The sequence below is a fragment of the Osmerus mordax genome, chromosome 11 (assembly GCF_038355195.1).
Source record: "Osmerus mordax isolate fOsmMor3 chromosome 11, fOsmMor3.pri, whole genome shotgun sequence".
Lineage (NCBI taxonomy): Eukaryota > Metazoa > Chordata > Actinopteri > Osmeriformes > Osmeridae > Osmerus > Osmerus mordax.
Window position 1 is genome coordinate 16,261,173 of NC_090060.1, and position 22,489 is coordinate 16,283,661.

General features: G+C 46.9%; 1 protein-coding gene and 1 pseudogene across 1 annotated transcript; one reads left to right on the forward strand and one right to left on the reverse strand.

Annotated features, from left to right (window-relative positions):
* The window catches only part of LOC136951328 (unconventional myosin-VIIa-like), a 28,084-nt pseudogene extending 28,034 nt beyond the window's left edge, over positions 1 to 50 (forward strand).
* Positions 51 to 4,506: 4,456 nt separating this feature from the next.
* gdpd4a (glycerophosphodiester phosphodiesterase domain containing 4a) lies at positions 4,507 to 21,456 on the reverse strand. Its single transcript, XM_067245683.1, has 17 exons — positions 21,444 to 21,456; positions 16,125 to 16,188; positions 15,843 to 15,948; positions 14,550 to 14,653; positions 14,075 to 14,168; positions 13,583 to 13,642; positions 13,111 to 13,209; positions 12,871 to 12,964; positions 11,701 to 11,846; positions 10,540 to 10,622; positions 9,416 to 9,566; positions 8,444 to 8,662; positions 7,924 to 8,081; positions 6,521 to 6,668; positions 5,932 to 6,014; positions 5,172 to 5,251; positions 4,507 to 4,616 (listed from the first exon to the last, which is right to left on the reverse strand). The coding sequence occupies exons 1-17, from the start codon at positions 21,454 to 21,456 to the stop codon at positions 4,507 to 4,509; spliced, it is 1,812 nt and encodes a 603-aa protein (XP_067101784.1).
* Positions 21,457 to 22,489: the final 1,033 nt, after the last annotated feature.

A 22,489-nucleotide genomic window follows, 5' to 3' on the forward strand; every position in this document is an offset into this window, starting at 1 on the left:
CTAGCAACGACCCCGACGACGACCCCTCCAGTGAAGACGACTACCTCTAAGCTTTGCCCCCCTGTCCACGATAGACCCTGTGATGCTGTCAATTCTACTCTGATACATCCGCACTCACTCAAACACACGGGCACATACACAGTTGGTGCGAGGCTGAAATGGGTGTTTTGTTTTCGAATAACTAATTAAGACCGAGCATGTGACCTATACTGTCACCATGGAGATACTGTCATTGTCATGGTGGACCCTTAATCATTATGTTGAAATAACAGGCTGAGTTATTTAATTTGCCACGTTAGTTAGCATACGAAACGCAAAATAACCTTACTGTTTGTTTGAGTATGAGACCTGTAAAAAGCTTTAATATATTTGTTTGTAAAGGTAAATATATGCTGATATGACATGCTCTTAGGTAAATAGATTTACAATACATGTGATTTTTTTTTAAGCCTTAAAAATTGGCCTATAAAAGCCATCTTTGTCATTTTTGTGTTTTACTTTTGGCCTCAGTTATTTTTTATGCAGTGGCAAAAGTGTATTCAGATCCTGTTAAGGAAGTGGCATCCTTTTAAGCCTTTTCAATGCCAGGATCAATGGTATGAAGAACTACATTTCCCAGAAGCCTTCACTTGACGTGATCAATGGTTTTAACAAATACAGATGATATTGTTACTGTAGTTCTTACTAATACAGACATTTTTGATGTTTTTCTTATATCCAGCAATGGCCTTTACTATACTAATTTAACTCCCCAGTAAAGATGGATGTAAAAGAGTTGACACCCTAAAAGCACACATTAATTATCTCATTACCCTCAAGCTGTGCTGATTTCCTAGTCAACGTAGAAGTAAAAATTGTATTGCGTAGAATTAAGATGAATGTTTCTTTTTTTTTAACATGTTTTATATTTGTTTGTGTCCTGTAAATCTTTGGTGTGGTGACTGTAAGGTGTAAGTAGACACTATCAAGGTAGCGTGAGCCCTGTTTATCATACACCCCTTCCAAACTGTAGGAAGTAGTTTACACAGTTGGATTTAGGTCTGGCGAGAGTCTAACAGGGTTTTATACACGAGATTCCAACCTAATGCATTAACAGAGTAGCACAACTTTGTTTGTAATAAATGTCTATGACATCATCTCCTGCCGATGACATCTGTGTTGTCCAGTTCTGACTGGTGCCAGTTTGTAGTGTTACTGGGCATCCATTTTCTTCATAATATGTATGATTGCATCATTAATTTGAGTATATTAACCCCTTGTATCGCTAACAGTTGTAAGCTATAGTTGTCAACATGTAAACAATTGAAACCCCCCCCCCCCACATAATTTACATCTTGGTTTCATTTACATTTAGTCATTTAGCAGACACTCTTATCCAGAGCGACTTACAGTAAGTACAGGGACATTCCCCCGAGGCAGGTAGGGTGAAGTGCCTTGCCCAAGGACACAACATCAATTGACACGGCCGGGAATCGAACTGGCAACCTTCAGATTACTAGCCCGACTCCCTCACCGCTCAGCCACCTGACTCTGGTTTCAGTAAAGGTTCTGAAGTTTACTGGTTTTTATTAAACTACTTCCTCTGTGGTTTAAAGTTTGCAACTGTTCATGGCATGTCTCTATGTAGAAACCTTGACTCCATCCATAAAAAGCAACTTTAAAAGGTTTCTTAAAAGTTCCTTATTATGCATTTGATAATGCAATATGGCTTTATTTGACCAGTAGAACACAGCACGATAATTTCAAGATTTTTATTACCAGATGACAGTAGCATTTACAGTCAACGTTACAGTTACAAACTTAAAAACTGTAATCATGACAAGAATACAGTTATACAGTACCAGAGGACCACGAAGCCTGCGCTTAGTGACAGAATTTTTATTAATTTTTTTACCTATAAAATCCTCTGGTCACTAAATACCGTTGCAGGGCTGCCAACTCTCACGCATTGGCCGTGAGACACACGCATTTCAACTAGTTCACACACCACACATTGTATTTACCACGCTCAGACGGCAACACCAACCAAGTAGCTATGCTAACGTTGTAGGCCTAATGGACGAGGCGCAGATATACAGAGTGAAACAACATAGACGCGCTGGGGGTGGGCACCAAATCTCACTCCAAGGTTTTTTGAAAAGTTGGCAGCCCTGCCGTTGTTGTTGTCCTGTTAAGGATTGTATAATGTAGCTGTCGTTCTCACCAAGGCCTTCTACCGTAACACTGTAAGGGTCACCAACAGGCTCCAGTGAGACCACCATTAGTCTCCACACTGTTCTTGCCTTTGTGGGCCACAATACACTCACATGGCACTCAGCAACACTTAGTCCACCGCCAGCGGTTCTCCTCCCTCAGGTTAGGAACGTTCCAGTCATGAGAACTGATGGACTCATGAGCTGGAAGCCAACCGTGGAACTGAGGGAAAAGGTTTCGATTCAATGTTTCACCACAATGCAACGCTGTCTCTAATCTGAATGCCCTCCTCGCATGACATGAATGGTTTTCTTGCTAAAGGTCTAGGTCCTAAAGGCACTTTCAACCCTAGGACGATAACGTGAACTATAACGGTAACTATATTTGCGTCTACACCAACATCGACGATCTAGCTTCTCGCAATGTTGTCTTCCATTTCAAATGCGCGGGCGCTTTAAATTTGGAAGGATTCTGATTGGTTGTCAGTGTTTTATAGTTAATCAGCTGAAAAGAACATCGTTTTGGAAGTGATCCCAACGATATCGTTCCACTATAGTTCTCGTTATAGTTGTGGTGTGGGATTTAAATATACAAAAAATAAAATAAACTATATCTTTATAGTTATCGTTCTTGGTGTGAATGGGCCTCCTACTGGATGGCATTGTTTGGTCTTGATGGTTGTTAGACTATATCGATTCCCACAGATTGTCAACGTGAGTTTTCGGTGTCATTTTCTACCCTGCGATTGTTGTCTACTATGCTCACCTATCAAGTGGGGCAATCTCTAGAACACCACAATGGTAAATACAGCAGGCTTTTATTGTAAATGTGTGGTATAGCAAATGATTACAGTATACTACAGCATAAAATAAGATGTTTGGGGATGTGGTCACATCTATGTCGATAATTGGGTTACTTAAACTTCACACAAAGTTGTCGAACTACAAAATGGAAACAATACAAAAAGCAACCAAGACAGTTATCTGGAATCCAAAGTTCTGGACTGCTTCGGAAAAGGGCATTGGGGAGTTCTAGAAGGCTTTAGATAAGTCCACAGTTCTTTTGAACTCCCCAAGACCCACGTGGTCTCTTCTGAGAGGTGAGTGTTGTTGACGGTGTCTGTACTATGGCCCTTTGAAGCAGCTCCTCCCCCAGAATTGCCCAGAGAGCCCACAGAAATCTCCAGAAAACAGCAGAAGCTCATGTTCAGACTCGCAAAATTCAAATCTAAAATGGCTGTCGTAGACACAGGACATACAGTATTTGTTTGTTAGCAGAAGCAGGTGTGTTCACTGCCATGCTAGAACAGTACTGCTTGGTAGTACATTCACGAATGAAAAATAAATAGCATACCTTTATAGTAAAATTTGGACATTATTAAATCTCAGTGTTATGTTCAGCCAGACAGTGTTGCACACACTGCCAACACTCACGCAGAAGTCATTGTTCACGTGATGATGGTTCTCTAATGCAGCTTCACGTGACTTGATTTACAGCTGAGAAGGAAAAATCTTTTCGTTCTAGAGATCCAGTTTCCCGCTCCCTCTCCTTGTGCTCCTGTCTCATTCGGCAGTTCCAGTTTCCTCCACAGGGGGCGAATGTGAGGTGCAAAGCAGGATGACGGGGCAAAGTTGATGCTGGTAAGATTTTCCCCACATTTCCCCGTCAATATCTCCAATCTTTACCCACTCTGTTTTCCCAATCAGCAGCATCTTTGAGTTTGTTTGTCATTATCTCCTGGTGTTTCTCTCCCTGTATGTTGAGCTGGTTCTGACGTTATTCTAAAGGTAAAGTAGTGAAGTGCATCTGGCCTAGTGGCTTGGCTCTGCGTACTACGTTGGTTCCGGTGTGTTTGGCAGTTTCCTCAGGCACAGCCTCAGACAGGCGAGAGAGGGGAGGATGCAGGAAGCTGGAAAGATGACAAACATGGCGTTCCTGTTCTCCTGCATCCTTCACGCGTTCCTTCTCTCGCCCTCCACCTCCTCTCAATCGTCCTGCCTCTTTCTTTTCTTCCTTCAGCCAACTGGAATTGTGTTACAACCCTTTCTCAGTCCCTTCCTCTTTCTCTTCCTTCTCTCCTTTTCCTCTCTCTCTCTCTCTCTCTCTCTCTCTCTCTCTCTCTCTCTCTCTCTCTCTCTCTCTCTCTCTCTCTCTCTCTCTCTCTCTCTCTCTCTCTCTCTTTCTCTCTCTCTTTCTCTCTCCTTTTCTACCCTCCTCTCTCTCTCTCTCTCTCTCTCTCTCCTTTTCTACCCCCCCCCCTCTCTCTCTTTCTCTTCTCTCCTTTTCTCCCCCCCCCCTCTCTCTCTCTCCCTCTCAGGGCTCCTCGGTGATGGTGGGCAGGTGGGGGGTGCTGGGTGAACTGGGCGTGCTCCGTAGCTCCTGGCGCACGCTCACGCTGGAGATGGACCACACGTCACTCAGCTCTGCAGGGGGGTCAAAGGTCACACTGTCAGGGGTCACGCTGCTCCCTCGGGAGGGGGATGGTGGTGTGGTGTAGGGGGGGGGATGTGGGGGGATCCGTGGGGGCATGAGGAACCAAGGGGGTGAGGGAAGGGTGCACTAAAGGTGTTGGAGCTGAGTGGGATCATGTAGGGGTCATGCAGGGTTCGGGTAGGGGTCATGCAGGGGTCAAGGGTTGAAGTCCAGAGGGAGAGAGATGAGGGTCCGGGTGGGAGAATCGGAGTGGAACGGGTTCCAGCGAACACACCCTGATTCTATGGAATCTGAGGTACATAGGACATGAAATGCTTTTTTACTCAATGATGCATTATCAAATCAAAGACTTACACATATGTCACTGACTGTATAGATAAGGAACATAAAAGCCAGATCCCAAGATGAGCAGCCAAGTGATAACCATGTCACTGACACCTATGCAATAACATATGGGATCTGGGAAAGGGATCGAGGCTGTGGGCTAGAGTTGGAAATGGAACTAGGCCACAGTGGATTTGTGTTGATGCTCGTGTTATTCTCACCAGTCCTGAACTTGCTGTACGGTCCATTCTCGTGTGTCTGCCGACTGCCTGACCAGAAGGGAAGGCCTCTCTCTCTCCACCTGGGGACACAGGAGAACGCTCATCACAGTCCTGTCACGCCTCCTACTCTGTTGCTGAAGGAACCACAGACAGTAGGGCCCAAAGCATGGACACAGAATGTGATGTTTGTGTGTGTGTGAGAGAAAGAGGATTTAGTCTGCTAAACTGAGATCAGAGTCAGTAAAAGACTAGCGTGTGTATGTGTGTGTGTGTGTGTGTGTGTGTGTGTGTGCGTGTGAGGGGACCCAGGTGTCTGACGTGTATGAAAGCTGTGAAGGAGAAACTGCAGCTGAAACAGGCAGATTATGTCAAAGTGACTTTGACAGAGGAAGAGAACTGTCAGTTATCCAACAGACACACCATCAGCTAGGGGAATCTCGGCGATGACATCACACGCACACACATGAAATAACTGTCAGAGACAAAAATACCTCATCCCAGAGGAGTGCTCCAAACCTAGCAATCGCGTCACTGGTTACATCATCAGTCACACTTAGCTCATCATCAACACCTCTCGCTGTAAAGCTGCTGCTCACACTACATACATGCAGCCTTCTAGCTGTAGGGCGAAGGATCTACAGATAGATGGGTCTAGAGATAGATTGATCTAGAGTTAAAGGGTGTAGAGATAGACTGTTCTAGAGTTAGATGGAGGTTTGTTGGTCGAGGGACGAAGGGAAAAACGAACATGGACACTTACCAGTGGAACACAAAGACAGCTATGATGAGGACAGACGACACAACGTCAGTCAGAATCCACATGAGGCTGTACTCCTCTGGGGTCTGAGGGAGGGTGGAGAGAGACAGGATGGGGGATGGAGAGAGAGAGGGAGGAGAGAGTCAGGATGGGGAATGGAGAGAGAGAGAGGAGGAGAGAGTCAGGATGGGGGATGGAGTGAGAGAGAGAGAGAGGAGAGAGACAGGATGGGGGGTGAAAAGAAAGAGGGAGGAGAGAGACAGGATTGGGGGTGTAGAGATAGAGGGAGGAGAGAGACAGGATGGGGGATGAAAAGAAAGAGGGAGGAGAGAGACAGGATGGTGGGTGTAGAGATAGAGGGAGGAGAGAGACAGGATGGGGGATGGAGAGAGAGAGAGGAGGAGAGAGACCGGATGGGGGATGAAAAGAGAGGGCAGAAGAGGACTCATTATAAACGTGTCGATGGCAGACTTGACCTTTCAGTTTCTGCCATCTTGCAGCGGCTAACGTAACGCTACCTTGTGAGCTTTTAATAGTCTAATAAATCTGTTTCTGTATAATGAGGGCATGCGTGTGTGTGTGTGTGTCTCACCATGAGGAAGAGGGGTCTGTGGAGGGCCTGGAGGATGTGTGGGGCGTTGGTGGTGACAGATTGGGCTCCTGCACACCAGGCGAGGGAGTACAGCCAGGGCTGGCTGATCACATACAGGTTGGTGCTGATGTTCACCGACCAGTACTTACTGAAGGGTGGAGAGCACACACACACACATACACACACAACCACACACACACGACAAACCCACACACACATGGCAAACCCATGCACACACACAAGCACGCACACATGGAAGGGGAGAGGCCTTAGTAAAAGAAGACACTCAAGAATCCAGTAAACGTGTTATGAGATTAAACTTATCTCCTTTGAACATTTAAAGGTCCATCTACTGAGAGACATCAAAGTTGCCTTTCAGCGCTGATGGAAGGGAGATATGAAGATAACAGAGGGAGAAGGGCAGACAGTGAAAGAGAACGTGAGGGAGAAAGAGAGTAGTGAGGGGTAGCATCGATTCTCCATGAATCCGAGGATGGATAGAACTGGTGGTGAGGCAATTTACAGCCAGAGAGAGAGAGAGAGAGAGAGAGAGAGAGAGACAGAGAGAGAGAGAGCGAGAGAGAGAGAGAGAGAGAGAGGAATGGGTTCTGATTGTTATGATGTGAATGCAGCACATATTTCCACTGGACAGGCAATACTGTGGGTGTGTGGGTGGGTGGCAGAGGGGGGGGGGGGGGTGAGTGTGGGTGTGTGGGGGAGTGGCGGGGGGGGGGGAGTGTGGGTGTTTGGGGGAGTGGCGGGGGGGGGGGTGAGTGTGGGTGTGTGGGGGAGTGGCGGGGGGGGGGTGCTAAAGAGAGTAAGCTAGAGAGAGGGGGAAGAGCGATTTCACTTTGAGATGTAATTGCCTCAGAGGCGTGCTTGTCAATGCTGTGATTACTATAATTAACATGATGTAAGTCATCCTCTACAGTGAGTGGGTCTCTCCTCATTCAGAGGTTTCACCTGCGGTATTCCTCCCCTCCACATCTGCGATCTCTGCAGGGCTGTGTCCCTCCAGCCTTATCTATCCTTCTCATTCCAACTCCCCTGCCCCCAGCCCCCCATCTCTTCTTCTCTTGTTCTGTAAGCTTCTCTCTCTCCCCTCCCTCGGGGTCTATGGAGAAGCTCATCACACTGAGACGGAGCCATCTGTATCTGCTGTTGTGTACCTGAGTGTGTGAGTGTGTGTGTGTACGGTGTGTGTGTACGGGAGTCAGGTGGCCGAGCGGTGAGGGAGTCGGACTAGTAATCCGAAGGTTGCCAGTTCGATTCCCGGTCATGCCAACTGACGTTGTGTCCTTGGGCAAGGCACTTCACCCTACTTGCCTCGGGGGAATGTCCCTGTACTTACTGTAAGTCGCTCTGGATAAGAGCGTCTGCTAAATGACTAAATGTAAATGTACCTGATCTGAGGCTGAGTCATGGTGCTGTAGTGCAGGGTGAGAGTGCTGATGTGGTTGTCCTGTAGCTCCTGGATGGAGGCTGTCTGTCCTGAGGTCTGCTGGAGCTCTGGGTCCCACTGCTGGACCAGGTCTCTCTGCTCCGCTGGGAGCCACAGCACCTGCGCACGCACGCACCCGCCACACACACACAAAGAAGGTGGGAGTCAGCTGGCTGAGCGGTTAGAGAATCGGGCTAGTAATCAGAAGGTCGCTGGTTCGACTCCAGGCCATGCCAACTGACGTTGTGTCCTTGGGCAAGGCACTTCACCCTACTTGCCTCGGGGGAATGTCCCTGTACTTACTGTAAGTCGCTCTGGATAAGAGCGTCTGCTAAATGACTAAATGTAAATGTAAACATTACACACAAAAAATCGAATTCTCCAAACCCCCCACCATCTAAACATACACAATGCCCAATCTCTCTCACACACTTGCTCTCTCTCTCTCTCTTTCTCTCTCTCACACACACACGTCTGCCTACCTGGCTGGAGTTGATGTGTGCCTGTATGACCTCCAGTGTGGTGTTGATGTAGGACTGTCGGTAGGGGTGACCACTGGGGGGTCTGTGGATGTCAAAGAGCACCAGCTTGCCGCTCCTAGACGCCACATCCAGGAAGTCACTCAGAGACGGCACCGTCTGGTTCTCCACCCGCTCGCGCTCCACCTCGGAGAGAGACGCCGCCATCCTGAAGGGATCCCTCTGGGGGGAGAGAGCAGGGAGGGAGAGAGGGAGGTAAAGATGAAGGAAGAGAGAGGGAGGGAGAGAGCAGGGAGAGGGAGGACCAGGAAACAGCAGAAAGAGAGCGATGGAGGAGGAGGGAGGAGAAGGAAAGAGAAGAGAAGAGAAAGGTGGGATTGAGACGGGGAGAGCTAAACATGCAGTTAGTACCTCAACCTAATATACAGATCATTCTAAATTAGGAACCTAGTTGTAAAGTATTTTCACTGTGGGTTATTGAATTTAACAGGATCCAGGTTTTAGTTTTTACAAAATAACACTTCCTCTGCAAAGATGGCCGACAGAGCTCTACATTTAATCATTTAGCAGACGCTCTTATCCAGAGCGACTTACAGTTCTGTCAGAGCTGTCAGCTTTCTCCTGGCACCTCAAGGTAGAGTCCATGAATCAGACCTGCGTGTGTATGTGTGTATGTATGTGTGTGTGTGTGTGACTGGCACCTCAAGGTACACCAGTGCTAATCCTATTCATATCCCCCTTTGGGGATTAGCATTCATACTTCAAATAAATTATAGCTGGAGAAGCCAATATATATTTTAACAAACCAATCTCAGGCAAGCACGCTGTATGTGTGTATCTGTGTGTGTCTGTGAGTGTGTCTGGTATTGTAGGTGTGTCTGGGATTCTGAGCCTGTGTGTGTGTGTGTGTGTCTGTGATTGTGTGTGTCTGTGATTGTGTGTGTGTGTGTGTGTCTGTGACTGTGTGTATCTCACCGAGAGGAACCAGGCCCCAGCGTTGAGCTGCTGGATCTCTCCCCAGGTGAACATGGCAGCAGGGAGGTGTGTGCGGTTAGGAAACACCTCCTCCACGTTGGTGGTCCTCCTCAGGGTGTCGTCGTGCATCAGGAAGGGGACTCCGTCATAGCTGGGGGGAGAGAGGGAGAGGGGGAGAGGGAGAGAAGGGGAGAGGGAAGGAGAGAGAGGGGGAGAGGGAGAGAAGGGGAGAGGGAAGGAGAGAGAGGGGGAGAGGGAGAGAAGGGGAGAGCGAAGGAGAGGGGGAGAGGGAGAGAAGGGGAGAGGGAAGGAGAGAGAGGGGGAGAGGGAGAGAAGGGGAGAGGGAAGGAGAGAGAGGGGGAGAGGGAGAGAAGGGGAGACGGAAGGAGAGAGAGGGGGAGAGGGAGAGAAGGGGAGAGCGAAGGAGAGAGAGGGGGAGAGGGAGAGAAGGGGAGAGGGAAGGAGGAGGCAGTCCAACAGAAAAAGGATTAAAAGTCAAATAAAAATTAATGTCATGACTGATTATGCAAGCAATTATGTAACAATGCAAAGTTCAAGCATTATTAAGTATTCTTCCCATTCTAAAGCTGAAAGTCAGCACAATCGTTCAGGTAAGGGCCTCATTGCTTTGTTAACACAATCACGTGTGTGTGTGTTGTTTGTGTGTGTTGTTTGCGTGTTGTGCATGTGTTACGTGTGTGTTGCGCGTGTGGGTGTAGGTCACAGGTGAGGCGGCACCAGGATAGCTACACTGACGCTAACAGCTAAAGCTGAGTCATGCTACAGTACATGAGCGATCCCCTGAGGTCAGCGAGTGCTATCTGGAGCTAGCAGGCCTGCGCTGGGGGAATGGGAGCGCTAACAGCTAACTGGAGCTAGCAGGCCTGTGCTGGGGAAATGGGAGCGCTAACAGATAACTGGAGCTAGCAGGCCTGTGCTGGGGGAATGGGAGTGCTAACGGATAACTGGAGCTAGCAGGCCTGTGCTGGGGAAATGGGAGCGCTAACGGCTAACTGGAGCTAGCAGGCCTGTGCTGGGGGAATGGGAGCGCTAATGGCTAACTGGAGCTAGCAGGCCTGTGCTGGGGGAATGGGAGCGCTAACGGCTAACTGGATTAGGCTAACCTGATGGTGACGTCAGTCTCCAGTCCTTCTGCTCCCGTCTCGACAGCCCTCTCAAAGGACATCTGAGTGTTCTCTGGAGCAAGCTGTTGGACACACATAAACACACACACCAACACACACACATCAGCAAGGGCATATGCACTGCATGGTTGCCAAGTCACGATTTGTCACCCGTTCTATTTTTTTCATCAAAGCCTTAATCGACTCTTCTCTCAGAAACTCCAGGAGTGATGCAGGGCCCTCCTACACTGACTAGTTTGTTGGTGTTATTATATTTTTGGTCCTGTTTGCTTTTCTGGTTCTGTTATATTTCAGTTGCAGACATTCATTCATTCACTTATTTAACTATTATAAGTCCATCTAATGGCAATTCAGTATGCATAAGCCACTTTATCTCAGTATCCGATTGCACTATGTTGACCATTCACGCTGCTCATTCTATTCTTATTTTTATATATATTTTATTTTATATTTAAATTGTTGTATTCTTAGATTGTTTAGTTCTTGGAAATAGTTAAACTTTTGGACTTTTACTTAATTTAAGATCTGTATATGTTTAGTGTTTTGCACCTCCCTGCCACAGTAAATTCCGTGTTTGTATAACATACATGGCGAATAAACCGAATTCTGATTCTGATTGATAATATGTGGTAAGGTATAAAGCATTGTTCATTGTTTTAAACCTAGTAATCCTTACTGAACGTATTTCAGATCTTGTGACTACTGTGTGTGCCAGTTTCAGACCTGGGCTGATTACATCGATAAATGCGGAAAAAGCTAATTAAAAATGACTGAAATGCATTCTATTCGTCTCAGAGCAGGGCCGTATGAGGACTTGTCCATTGTGTTCATGCAGTGGTTGACGCAAATTAAGCACCCCCAGGTGTCCATGTTTCCTGCCGTAAGGGGGGAAACAGAGGGAGTCAGGTGGCTGAGCGGTGAGGGAGTCGGACTAGTAATCCGAAGGTTGCCAGTTCGATTCCCGGTCATGCCAACTGACGTTGTGTCCTTGGGCAAGGCACTTCACCCTACTTGCCTCGGGGGAATGTCCCTGTACTTACTGTAAGTCGCTCTGGATAAGAGCGTCTGCTAAATGACTAAATGTAATGTAAATGTAAATGTAAGGGACGCCGCTCAGGGGTGTTAGGGTGGGGGTCCTACCATGGGGGCTCCTCGATGACCGATGAGCCTGGGAGGGGGCCCCAGGCGGCCTGCCTCCTGGATGCAGGGGGAGTACATGCCCAGGGGCACCAGGTAGAGGGCAAACAGCACAGACAGGTACAGGCCCAGGATAGCTACCTGTCTCACTGCAGATCACACACACACACAGACAGAAAGGTCTTTGGGTCAGTATGGCCTTTTCACATAATGCCTCAGAATAGTCTAAGCTCTGAATTCAGGGTGATGACCTGCCAGAAAAATCACACCATATTTCACCCCCACCCCCCACAGAAACAAACTAATAGCTTCAATGTGCCCCAATTACAGGGATATACAAGCGTTGTAATGTCGGGATCAGATCTTAATCAGACTAATATGACCTTGAAAAACCTGACCTTATACGACAGATGGGTAAACTGACTCGAACCCTAACCCTTAACCACGCCCTAACTCTAACCCAACTATCTCTGATCCTAACTCCAGCCTCGTGTTGGACTGGGGTGTTGGAGGAGAAGAGAGACAGTTGAATGGTCTGCTGTAAGATTCCAGTCGTAGATCTTTGTTTGAGAGATAAAGAACGACAGATATTGTGTCTGCTGGCGCGTGGGTGACAGAATCAGCTTCACTGTGCCAATTCTCGCTCCCTCTCACCGCTCCATCATCATCCCTCTCTGTCTCTCTCCCTCACCCCTCCATCATCATCCCTCTCTGTCTCTCTCCCTCTCACCCCTCCACCCCTCCATCATCCTCCCTCTCTGTCTCTCTGTCTCTCACCCCTCCATCCTTCAATCGTCATCCCTCTCTTTAGGCCCAGTCATGAGTCAGCCACTCAAACTGCAGCATCACCACGGCAACCAGGCTATCAAGGACCGTGGATACCAAAGAGCAAAAGAGAGAGAGAGAGAGAGAGAGAGAGAGAGAGAGAGAGAGAGGGGGCAGAGACGGAAAGAGAGGTCCCCACAGGATGATGCGAGGCCAGACAGTGCGTCATGGCAGGTTAAAGTGCGGTATCCTTTCAACCAACAAGGTGAGGCCCTTATGTACTTATCAAAACAGAGCACAGACAACACAGACACCTCCACAAGCGCAACCTCTCAGCTTCTACCAAGCATCCCGACACCCAATCAGTGGCCATTAGCGGGAGCAGCTGCAGCCAATCAGAGGGCTTACCTCTCTTGTTCATGCGGAAGAAGTGCAACGCTATTGGCCAGGACAGAAGAGTCATTATCAAGACCGCAGCCAAATGGAGGAATGGAGCCGTGACCTAGCCAATCAAGAATGAGAGGGGAAGCGTCAACATGATTACAGTTATTACATTTGAATAACCCATAAACGTTTACATGTCTCGTCTTGGTATGATTGACAGCTATTGTTTGAATGTGATTGTCTGTTGCCTGTGAGCTGGCCAACCTGCAGCGAGAGGAGGAGGGTCTTCCATTCTTTGCTCCAGATGTCAGAGAGGATGGCCGTAGCAGTGACGGAGAATACCAACGTCACCACAATGCCGATCTGAGACACAGAACCAACAGCTAAGAGACACCCTGGTTCCCAATACCACGTATCCCCATGTAGAAACCAACCAATGTATTTTAGGGACTGTATGTGCTCTACTGTGCACAGTGCTAGTATGATTTCAAGTTCAAGTTCAAGTCTTTTATTGTCAGGTACACAGAACAACACAAGGTCAGACCTTGTGTTGTTCTGTGTACAAGCACCTGGCATGACATAACATAACAAATAAGTACACAGAACATAATTTACATCTATGCTAAGCTTAAATAAGTCAAACTTAAATATACAGATAACAATAAATAATACACTATATTACACAATAATAATACAATTATTCACATGTGATCTGTGTGTGTGTGTGTGTGTTTACCTTGTGACTCCAGTGAAGGTACAGCCTCTGTCCCTCAGACAGTAAACACACTGCCAGCACCTGCACAACATGTGTGTGTTGAGATCATGAGCACGGAATTTGTTTATAACAAACAGTCATAGTATAGAACTGTAAAGTATAGAACAATATCACTAGCAGTATAGAGCTGTAGAGTATAGAACAAGATCACTAGCGGTATAGAGCTGTAGAGTATAGAACAAGATCACTAGCGGTATAGAGCTGTAGAGTATAGAACAAGATCACTAGCGGTATAGAGCTGTAGAGTATAGAACAAGATCACTAGCGGTATAGAGCTGTAGAGTATAGAACAAGATCACTAGCGGTATAGAGCTGTAGAGTATAGAACAAGATCACTATCAGTGTAGAGCTGTAGAGTATAGAACAAGATCACTAGCGGTATAGAGCTATATACGTATAGACCAGTTCTCCTCAGGAGTAGTACAGAGCTATAGAGAATAGAGCAGTTCTCACCAGGAGCAGAGTGATGTAGGTAAACAGGGCTGCAGCCAAGACCAGCAGCACCAGAGACCAGGGGAACCAGAAGCCCAGAGCACCAAAGTTAAACCTGGGAACAGCACACACCTGTCTTTAGTCTCTCCACACACATACACACACACACACACACCTGTCTTTAGTCTCTCCACACACACACACCTGTCTTTAGTCTCTCCACACACACACACACACACACACACCTGTCTTTAGTATCTCCACACACACACACACACACCTGTCTTTAGTATCTCCACACACACACACACACACACACACACACACCTGTCTTTAGTATCTCCACACACACAAAGTATTCACACATCGGTGCGTGTAGGTGTGTACATATGCATGGGTTTGAGGGTGAGAATGTGTGTGCGTGTGTGTTTGTGCACGTGTGTGTTTGTGCACGTGTGTGTTTGTGCACGTGTGTGTGTGTGTGAAAGAGACCCACCAGTCAAAGTGATTGTAGTCGTTCTGAGCTTCGGTCCAGAAGTAGAGAAACATGAAACTCAAGAAGAAAGTCAGGATCAGGAGGCCAAAACTGCCACACTCCAGCTGAGGAACACACACACACACAACGTGTTATCTACACACTCCAGCTGAGGAACACACACACACACCGTGTTATCTACTCACATAATACTTCACTGGATTGATTTCATTGCAACTTAAGGTATCAATTTACGGTAAAACACCAGCAGAGGTGTGCGCTACAATACACTATCATGTTCTGTAAACTAGACAGACTTCGCACAATGTAGTCATTGGATATAATGCTTAGGACACAAAAAACTTGTTGAATGTATTGAATAATTCAAACACCAGACCCACACACAGAAAGGCCCACATAAGTGAATTTTTTTTTTACAGTATGTTACGTAAGTTAACCTGTAAAAGACTGAGACCTCAACTGACCCGGTATGTTCAGATGTTTGTGCTTGTTTCCTCTGAGGTCAAAGTTCACACAGTTACTGTGAGGCCAACAGATACGACTATGAGATAACTACATATCTCTCTTTCTATATCTCTCTTCTGTAAGTAAGTAAGTAAGTAAGTAAATAACATGTATTTGTATAGCACCTCTCACAGATAAAAATCACCAAGTGCTTCACAACAAATGCAATACAACACCACAAATTAAGATACAATAACATTTTAAATAGAAAACATGACAAACAACCATAAAAACCCCTCGACTAACTAAAAGCCTTCTGTCTTTCTCTGCTCTAGGTCGCTACGTACCTAACGGTCTGCTGTTGGTCTTTGAACTCCTAAATGAGAACGAGGACCACCTGTCCGCATGATGACAACGTTTACCAGCCTTCTCCTGACTACAAACTCAGAAGGCTGTATTTCAACACCACTTCCTGTTTTCACAGCCAAACCCACAGGGAAACGACGTCGCAAACAGGAAGTCCGTGGCTGTGGCTGAGGGCCCAGTGGACTAGACATGGGCATTTTCCTGCAGAAGCACTACTGTACTTCAGTTTTAGAAACACAGAGACGTCAGCAGAGGAACTCAGGGATCGATGTTCTGCACGTGCTCAGTCAGCTTCGCACCCGTCAGCAAACTGACAAAACACGCTGTTTTGGTGAAAGTGGACGCTTTGCTCGGTGTGTGTATGTGTGGGAGCTGGAGTTTGTGTGCTTTCATGTCTGTGTGTGTGTGTGTGTGTGTATCTGTCTGTGTGTGTGTATCTGTCTGTGTGTGTGTGTGTGTGTGTGTGTGTGTGTGTGTGTGTACCTTGCTGCAGCAGCACTCCCCAGGCTGCGCTTTCGCTCGTTGGTAGCGTCTCCATTGGCAACCGTAGAGACCTGCCAGGCAGGAAACGAATGGCTGGTGCTCATATCTGCAATGATACCCAAAAACAACAATGCTTCATAATGTGAGTGTTTATAGTTTTATATATATATATATATATATATATATATATATATATATATATATATATATATATATATATATATATATATATGTTTGTATGTGTGTGTGTGTGTGTGTTTCAGTGTGTATGTGTGTGTGTACCTTTGCAGCAGCTGCCGCCGCACCACCTTTAGCTTCCCCAGCTTCAGTCTGGTCACGGGGCACCCTCACCTGCAGCCCAGCATCCCCACAGAGGAGGGAGGGGAGGGGAGGGAGGGAGGGAGGGAGGGAGGGAGGGAGGGAGGGAGGGAGGGAGGGAGGGAGGGAGGGAGGGAGGGAGGGAGGGAGGGAGGGAGGGAGGGAGGGAGGGAGGGAGGGAGGGAGGGCAAAAGAGAGGAGGACAAACACACAAGAAGAAATCTGTCAAGGGCTCAGTAACTTCAGAAGGCAATCTGTTCGATAGCAAGAGAGAAAAACAGAAAGAGAGACAGAGACAAACAGAAAGATACAGACAGAGAGACAGAGAGAGAAACAAAGAGTCTATCAGTTCAGCACATCATTCACATAAGTATTATTATATTATATCTAACATCTTCATGAACTGTGTGTGTGTGTGTGTGTGTGTGTGTGTGTGTGGGGGGGGGTGTTCTAGCGGTGACCTGGTTCTAAATTCCCAGGAGATGGTATCTAGACCCCTAACACACACACACTATCTTCTCCCTGCACTTGTCAAGGAAACACCCCCCCCCACACACACACACACACAAGTTTCACCCCCTCATGGACCCTCATTCCAGCCTCACCAGGACCAAAATATTTACTTTACATAACACACAGTGCATAATCTGCCATGACCCCAATACCAAACCCAACACCCTGATCAAATGCTGCAAGGACCTACATTTCTGACCCACATAAAGTTAGCCCCAACTCTAGCACATCCTCTGTGCTGTGTGGGACCAAAACACTGGGCTCAAACAGGCATATACTCTCTGTTCTTGAAACACACAAATCCCAACAGCTAAGCCCTGTTTCTGTATGAAGGTGCAGGTGTGTGTGTGTGTGTGAGGACTCTCTTTACGTCCATCACCAACAGAACAGACAGGAATAACTGTGAGGACAGACGGGCTGTGTTTCTGGTAGAAAGCTTTGTGTCTCAAAGTGAAGGTTGAGAGAGAAGCCAAGAGTCAGACCAACACAGGCTGTATCTCTGCTTATCAAGGAACAGGTGGTCCTAAACACACACACACAGACACACACACACACACACAGAGACACACACATCAAACTTCCACCCCTATAGAGTAAACATAAATTCCGATCAAACTAGTGGTGATCTGCCAATCCAGGTATTTACGACGATGAGATCGATAAATAAATCCTCTTAACTACCAGGGAACGCAACCAGGCGGGTCACAGCGCTGCCATGGCAACGGTGACTTCAGCCCCAGCTTCGTTCGGTGATTCGGCACGGAGCGAGACACAAACGGCATGAAGCGAGACACAAACGCAGTGGGAGTCAGAGGACAGAGAACACAAATGATCATCCTGCTTTAACTTGACCAGTTCATCAGCATGCTCACAAACACATGCTACACACACACAGACACGATCTGTACTCAGGCACACATACACTCACACACACACACACACATACAGTACACCCACAAATACAGACACACACACACAAACTCACCAGCTGTTAGAGAGTGGGGTCAGACTGGTCAATGTGATTATGTCAGTGTGCAGACTGGGGAGGGGGGGGGGTGAGAGAACCAGGGCCCTGCTTCACCCTTACAGCCATGAGTTACATTTACATTTAGTCATTTAGCAGATGTTCTTATCCAGAGTGACTTACAGTAAGTACAGGGACATTCTCCCCGAGGCAAGTAGGGTGAAGTGCCTTGCCCAAGGACACAACGTCATTTTAGCTCGGCCGGGAATCGAACCAACAACCTTCTGATTACTAGCCCGGCTCCCTAACCACTCAGCCACCTGACCCCCTGAGGTGACAAGTTGTGACAGTGACAGGTTAGAGAAAGAGAACTAGAAAAAAAACAGAAAGAAAGAACTAGAAGGGAAGGAAGTATTGAGCAGCGTAGTGGGAGATGGTAGAAAAAGCGTCTTTGGCCTTACTGTCATGGTCCAGCTAAATCCTATTGAGGACATTAAAGCATGAGAGCTTAGGGGCAAAAATAGAGGCCCAGGCCACACACAAACACACACGTTACACTCTCCGCAGACATTGACCTCTGATCTGTGAGGACATCCAATCAGATGAAGGTTAACAGGAAGGAACTTTGTAACGACCTAACCCCCAGTGAGACGTCAGCGACTGATCCCATAGCAACCGGACAAGAGTTCGACCTGTGTCTGGGAGAAAGCACACAGGCACAAAAGCTCTTCCAAGGCCGGACGAAAGGTGGAGGGAGCCGCAACAAAAGAGAGGAAGAGAAAAAGAGTGAAAGAGAGAGAGAAAGAAGGGTGAGAGGTGTTAGGAGAGAACAAGAAGAAAGGGAGGGACAAGATACCACACTGTGGTCTCTCTGTGTGTCTCTCTCTAGCATGGTTAACCTTTTAAGGAGTGAATTCTAAATATTACCGACGCTTCCACAGAGTTATTTTTCCAAAACGGAAGCTAGCTAGCTTTAGTTAGCTTCCGTTACCTAGCAACCTAGCATAATACTCGTAGCAATGCTACTACCTGCTAGTGTTACTTGTTAGCCTCCTAATTGTAAATTTTGAAGCCATACTATAGCGTTTGTCATATAGTTTTTGTCTATCGGAAAATAGTCGGTTGGAATGTTCAGAATCACACGTGTGACGGTACTCTGTGGGCCCCGCTTTCGAACGATCACATATGTGTGACGCTACTCCTTTAAACAGAACAGTGGACATCAGAGGCTCACTTAGATGCTAACATATAACTTCCAGTCACCGCCACAGAGCTAGATGCTAAATAAAAAGGATTATGTTTTAATGAAACACTAGTCTATATGTTTTGTGTTTGTTCCTGGCCTGTAATGGACCATAGATATATTTATAGCCCATTAATAACTAACTCAACTTGTACCCTGAATGGCTGGTGCGTTAGGTTAGCAGCCTCGAGTCAAAGTCTCGGGAGTCAGGTGGCTGAGCGGTTAGGGAATCGGGCTAGTAATCTTAAGGTTGCCAGTTCGATTCCCGGCCGTGCCAAATGACGTTGTGTCCTTGGGCAAGGCACTTCACCCTGCTTGCCTCGGGGTAATGTCCCTGTACTTACTGTAAGTCGCTCTGGATAAGAGCGTCTGCTAAATGACTAAATGTAAATGTCTCCATCCACTTTGAGACAGTGGAATATCCCTCTGTAATGAATGACGTAGTGAGTCTTCTGGGAACTGTGCCATGCTTCTCTCAGTGTGATAACTTCATGAGGGGGTTGGGGAGATTCCTTTACAGGACTATATATCACATAGTGGGCTGACAAACACACACACACAGAGATGCTGTTGTCACGGTGACCCCTGTCCTTGACGATGCCATCTCCAGCACTCTGGCCGGAGTAGATTTAGATGGAAGGCCGAACATTGGTATTCGGGACCTCAACCCCCCCCCCCTCCTCCTCCTCCTCCACCTCTCCTTCTCTTCATTAATCATCTGCTCGTCCTTCCTGCAAGAGAGGACGATGTCAGGACCAATCACTGCACAGCCTCTAACAACAGATGCACTCTGGGTAGAGGACCGTTCCTCTGAGAGCAGATCTGGGGTCAGTTAACCCTCTCAGAGCGCAGATTTGGGGTCAGTTAACCCTTCCAGAGAGCAGGTCTGGGGTCAGTTAACCCTCCCAGAAAGCAGATCCGGGGTCAGTTAACCCTCCCAGAGAGCAGATCTGGGGTCAGTTAACCCCAGAATCAGAATCAGAATGGGATTTATTCGCCATGAAAGTTTGCACAGACAAGGAATTTGCTTTGGCAGGAAGGTGCATACAATAAACATATACCTAAAATTTAAATATGTGGACTAACTATACTAAGGGTACATAGACTAGCAGTACTAAGTGGAATAAATATAAGTTGCCGTAAATTACAATACAAATTACAATATAAAAATACAAATATTACAAAAAATACAAATGTACACTCCCAGAGAGCAGGTCTGGGGTCAGTTAACCCTCCCAGAGAGCAGATCTGGGGTCATTACAGACGGAGTCTTAAAACTGACTCTAGAATTACAGAACAAGTTCCTTATTTACAATGGCACCATGCTGGGTCAGAACAGCCTCCCCAGGCGACGCCCAAGGACACTTCTGGCTTATGAGCTCATACACACACTCACACAACGCTCCCATCATTTTTCAAAAACCAATATATACAAATTAATGAAGAAATGTTGCTCAGCTAAAATGGATGCCTTGAGGTCGGTCTCTGCATAATAAACACATCATCCAGACTTCATCAATGAGGAGAGACAGCGCAGGTCCATTCATCTAACCTCACCCCCAGGCACCTCTCATTTCCTCTCTAGCTCCCTGATAACATCAGCATGCCTCTCTTCATATTCCCTCCAGCAACCCAGTCAAGTCATGATCCGCAGTGACCTCAACTTCACAGTTCTGTTACCATAGAACCCTACGTTCTTGGAATGAACACAACTCACCTTCTCTAAATGAAGCTAAGATCTGACTCCCTGCATACATGTGCCTACCTGGCTGCTGCACAGCTGCCAGTGACACACACCTGCTCTGCAGCACGTCTGCCCAGGGAGACGAAGGCTGGATAGGTTCCCTGTCCGCCTTCCTGGCATTTTACAGACCTGGGACGCTAGGCAAATACAGACTCATAAAACCATCGAGGAAGTGAGCATGATGGAGCAGGAAGTGAGCGTGATGGAGCAGGAAGTGAGCCTGATGGAGCAGGAACTGCGTGATGGAGCAGGAAGTGAGCGTGATGGAGCAGGAAGTGAGCGTGATGGAGCGGAGACGTGCTGTTTGGCCGGTCGTTTTTATATAGCGCCAGATCACAAAATAAGTCATTTAAGGTTACCTTTCCTATAAAACAGGTCTATAGCTTGCTCTTTTATTAAACAAACTAAATGGCCTTATGTTATTTGTTATTTATCTTATTTACACAACGGCATGTCATTTCTGCCCCCCCCCCTCCCCCCCAAAGCTGTAAACCTAGGGGAAACACTGCAACTGGTTTATATGTAGACCAGCTGTCCTGAAGACAGCGTTGCACACTCGTGTCTTTATTCAACACAACAATATCCTCAACTCACACATGCGATCACGTAAAAGGAGAATAGAGGAAAGCCTAAAAAGAGTGAGAGAGGGAGGGAGGAAAGGGGGAGAGAGAGGGAGTGAGGAAAGGGGGAGAGAGAGGGAGTGAGGAAAGGGGGGAGAGAGGGAGTGGGGGGGGGGTGCATCGGAAAACAATAAATGTCTCTGTTGTAGGCAGCCGTCCTTTGTTGTCCGTTCACTTTCTCCGTCTCCGTCTCCCTCACCCTCTCCCGGCATCACCCCATGCCAGTATCAATAACCCAACAGCCCAGCTGGGCCCAGTCAGAACCAGATACAGCCATCAACAGGCAGCACAGCAATGAAGGGCAGAGACGAAGAAAGGAGATGGGGGAGATAATGGGGGAGGCAGACAGGGAGGGAGGGGGGGGGGGGTACGTGTGTGTGTACGTGTGTGTGTGCTATTGTGTGTTTGTTATTTATTTTCACTCCCCTAATTATCCACATTGCCTCTTGTGCCTCTGTAATATCTACCAAACATACCGCAACATCAATCTTACTAAACTCCTGACCAGGGTCGTAGGTGGTTTTTCAAATGTGGGTTGGACAGATATTGTTTTATTTAACTGAGCATGCGGTTGTTAAATAGACATTTGTTAAAGTGGGGAAGACAAATTTTCCGTTTAAAAAAGTGCACCCATGTAAAATGGAAATCTACGCCCGCTCCAGACCGCCTCACACGTTAATCAATCCAACTACCATCACACACACGCGCACACACACAATCATACACCTCTCTAAAAACATATCAAATAGCCTACAGACTGACAAACCTAACTTATAAGAAGTAGCCTGCCTTTTCAATTCAACAAAGGCTACTCTGCCTATAAATTATATGGTTACAGTAGTAATCACATGAATAACTTAGTATTCTTAGTATTTATAACGAAGTATCATCAACAAGATTTCAAAAATAAATGTTCTAGACACACGAATAACATGGGATCGTTCATTTGATGGGTGGACAAAAAAACACAGCATCTTCATATGTTTTTGGTTGTTTGTTTTTCCACGGAACAGTAGCATAAACCTGACATTTAAGATAATAGAATACCCGAGCATAACACACCTCCACGGACAACACCTTGGATACTACGCTTTGGATTTTAGTCTGCAATTCTATTCGATCTTCAGGCAATATAACCGTTCGCTCTGTTCACCCCGGTACACAACGTGATTTACTCCGTACGTCAAAACACCAGCAACCGCATGAGACGCAATCGATTTCCACCATATATCCCTGTGCACCACT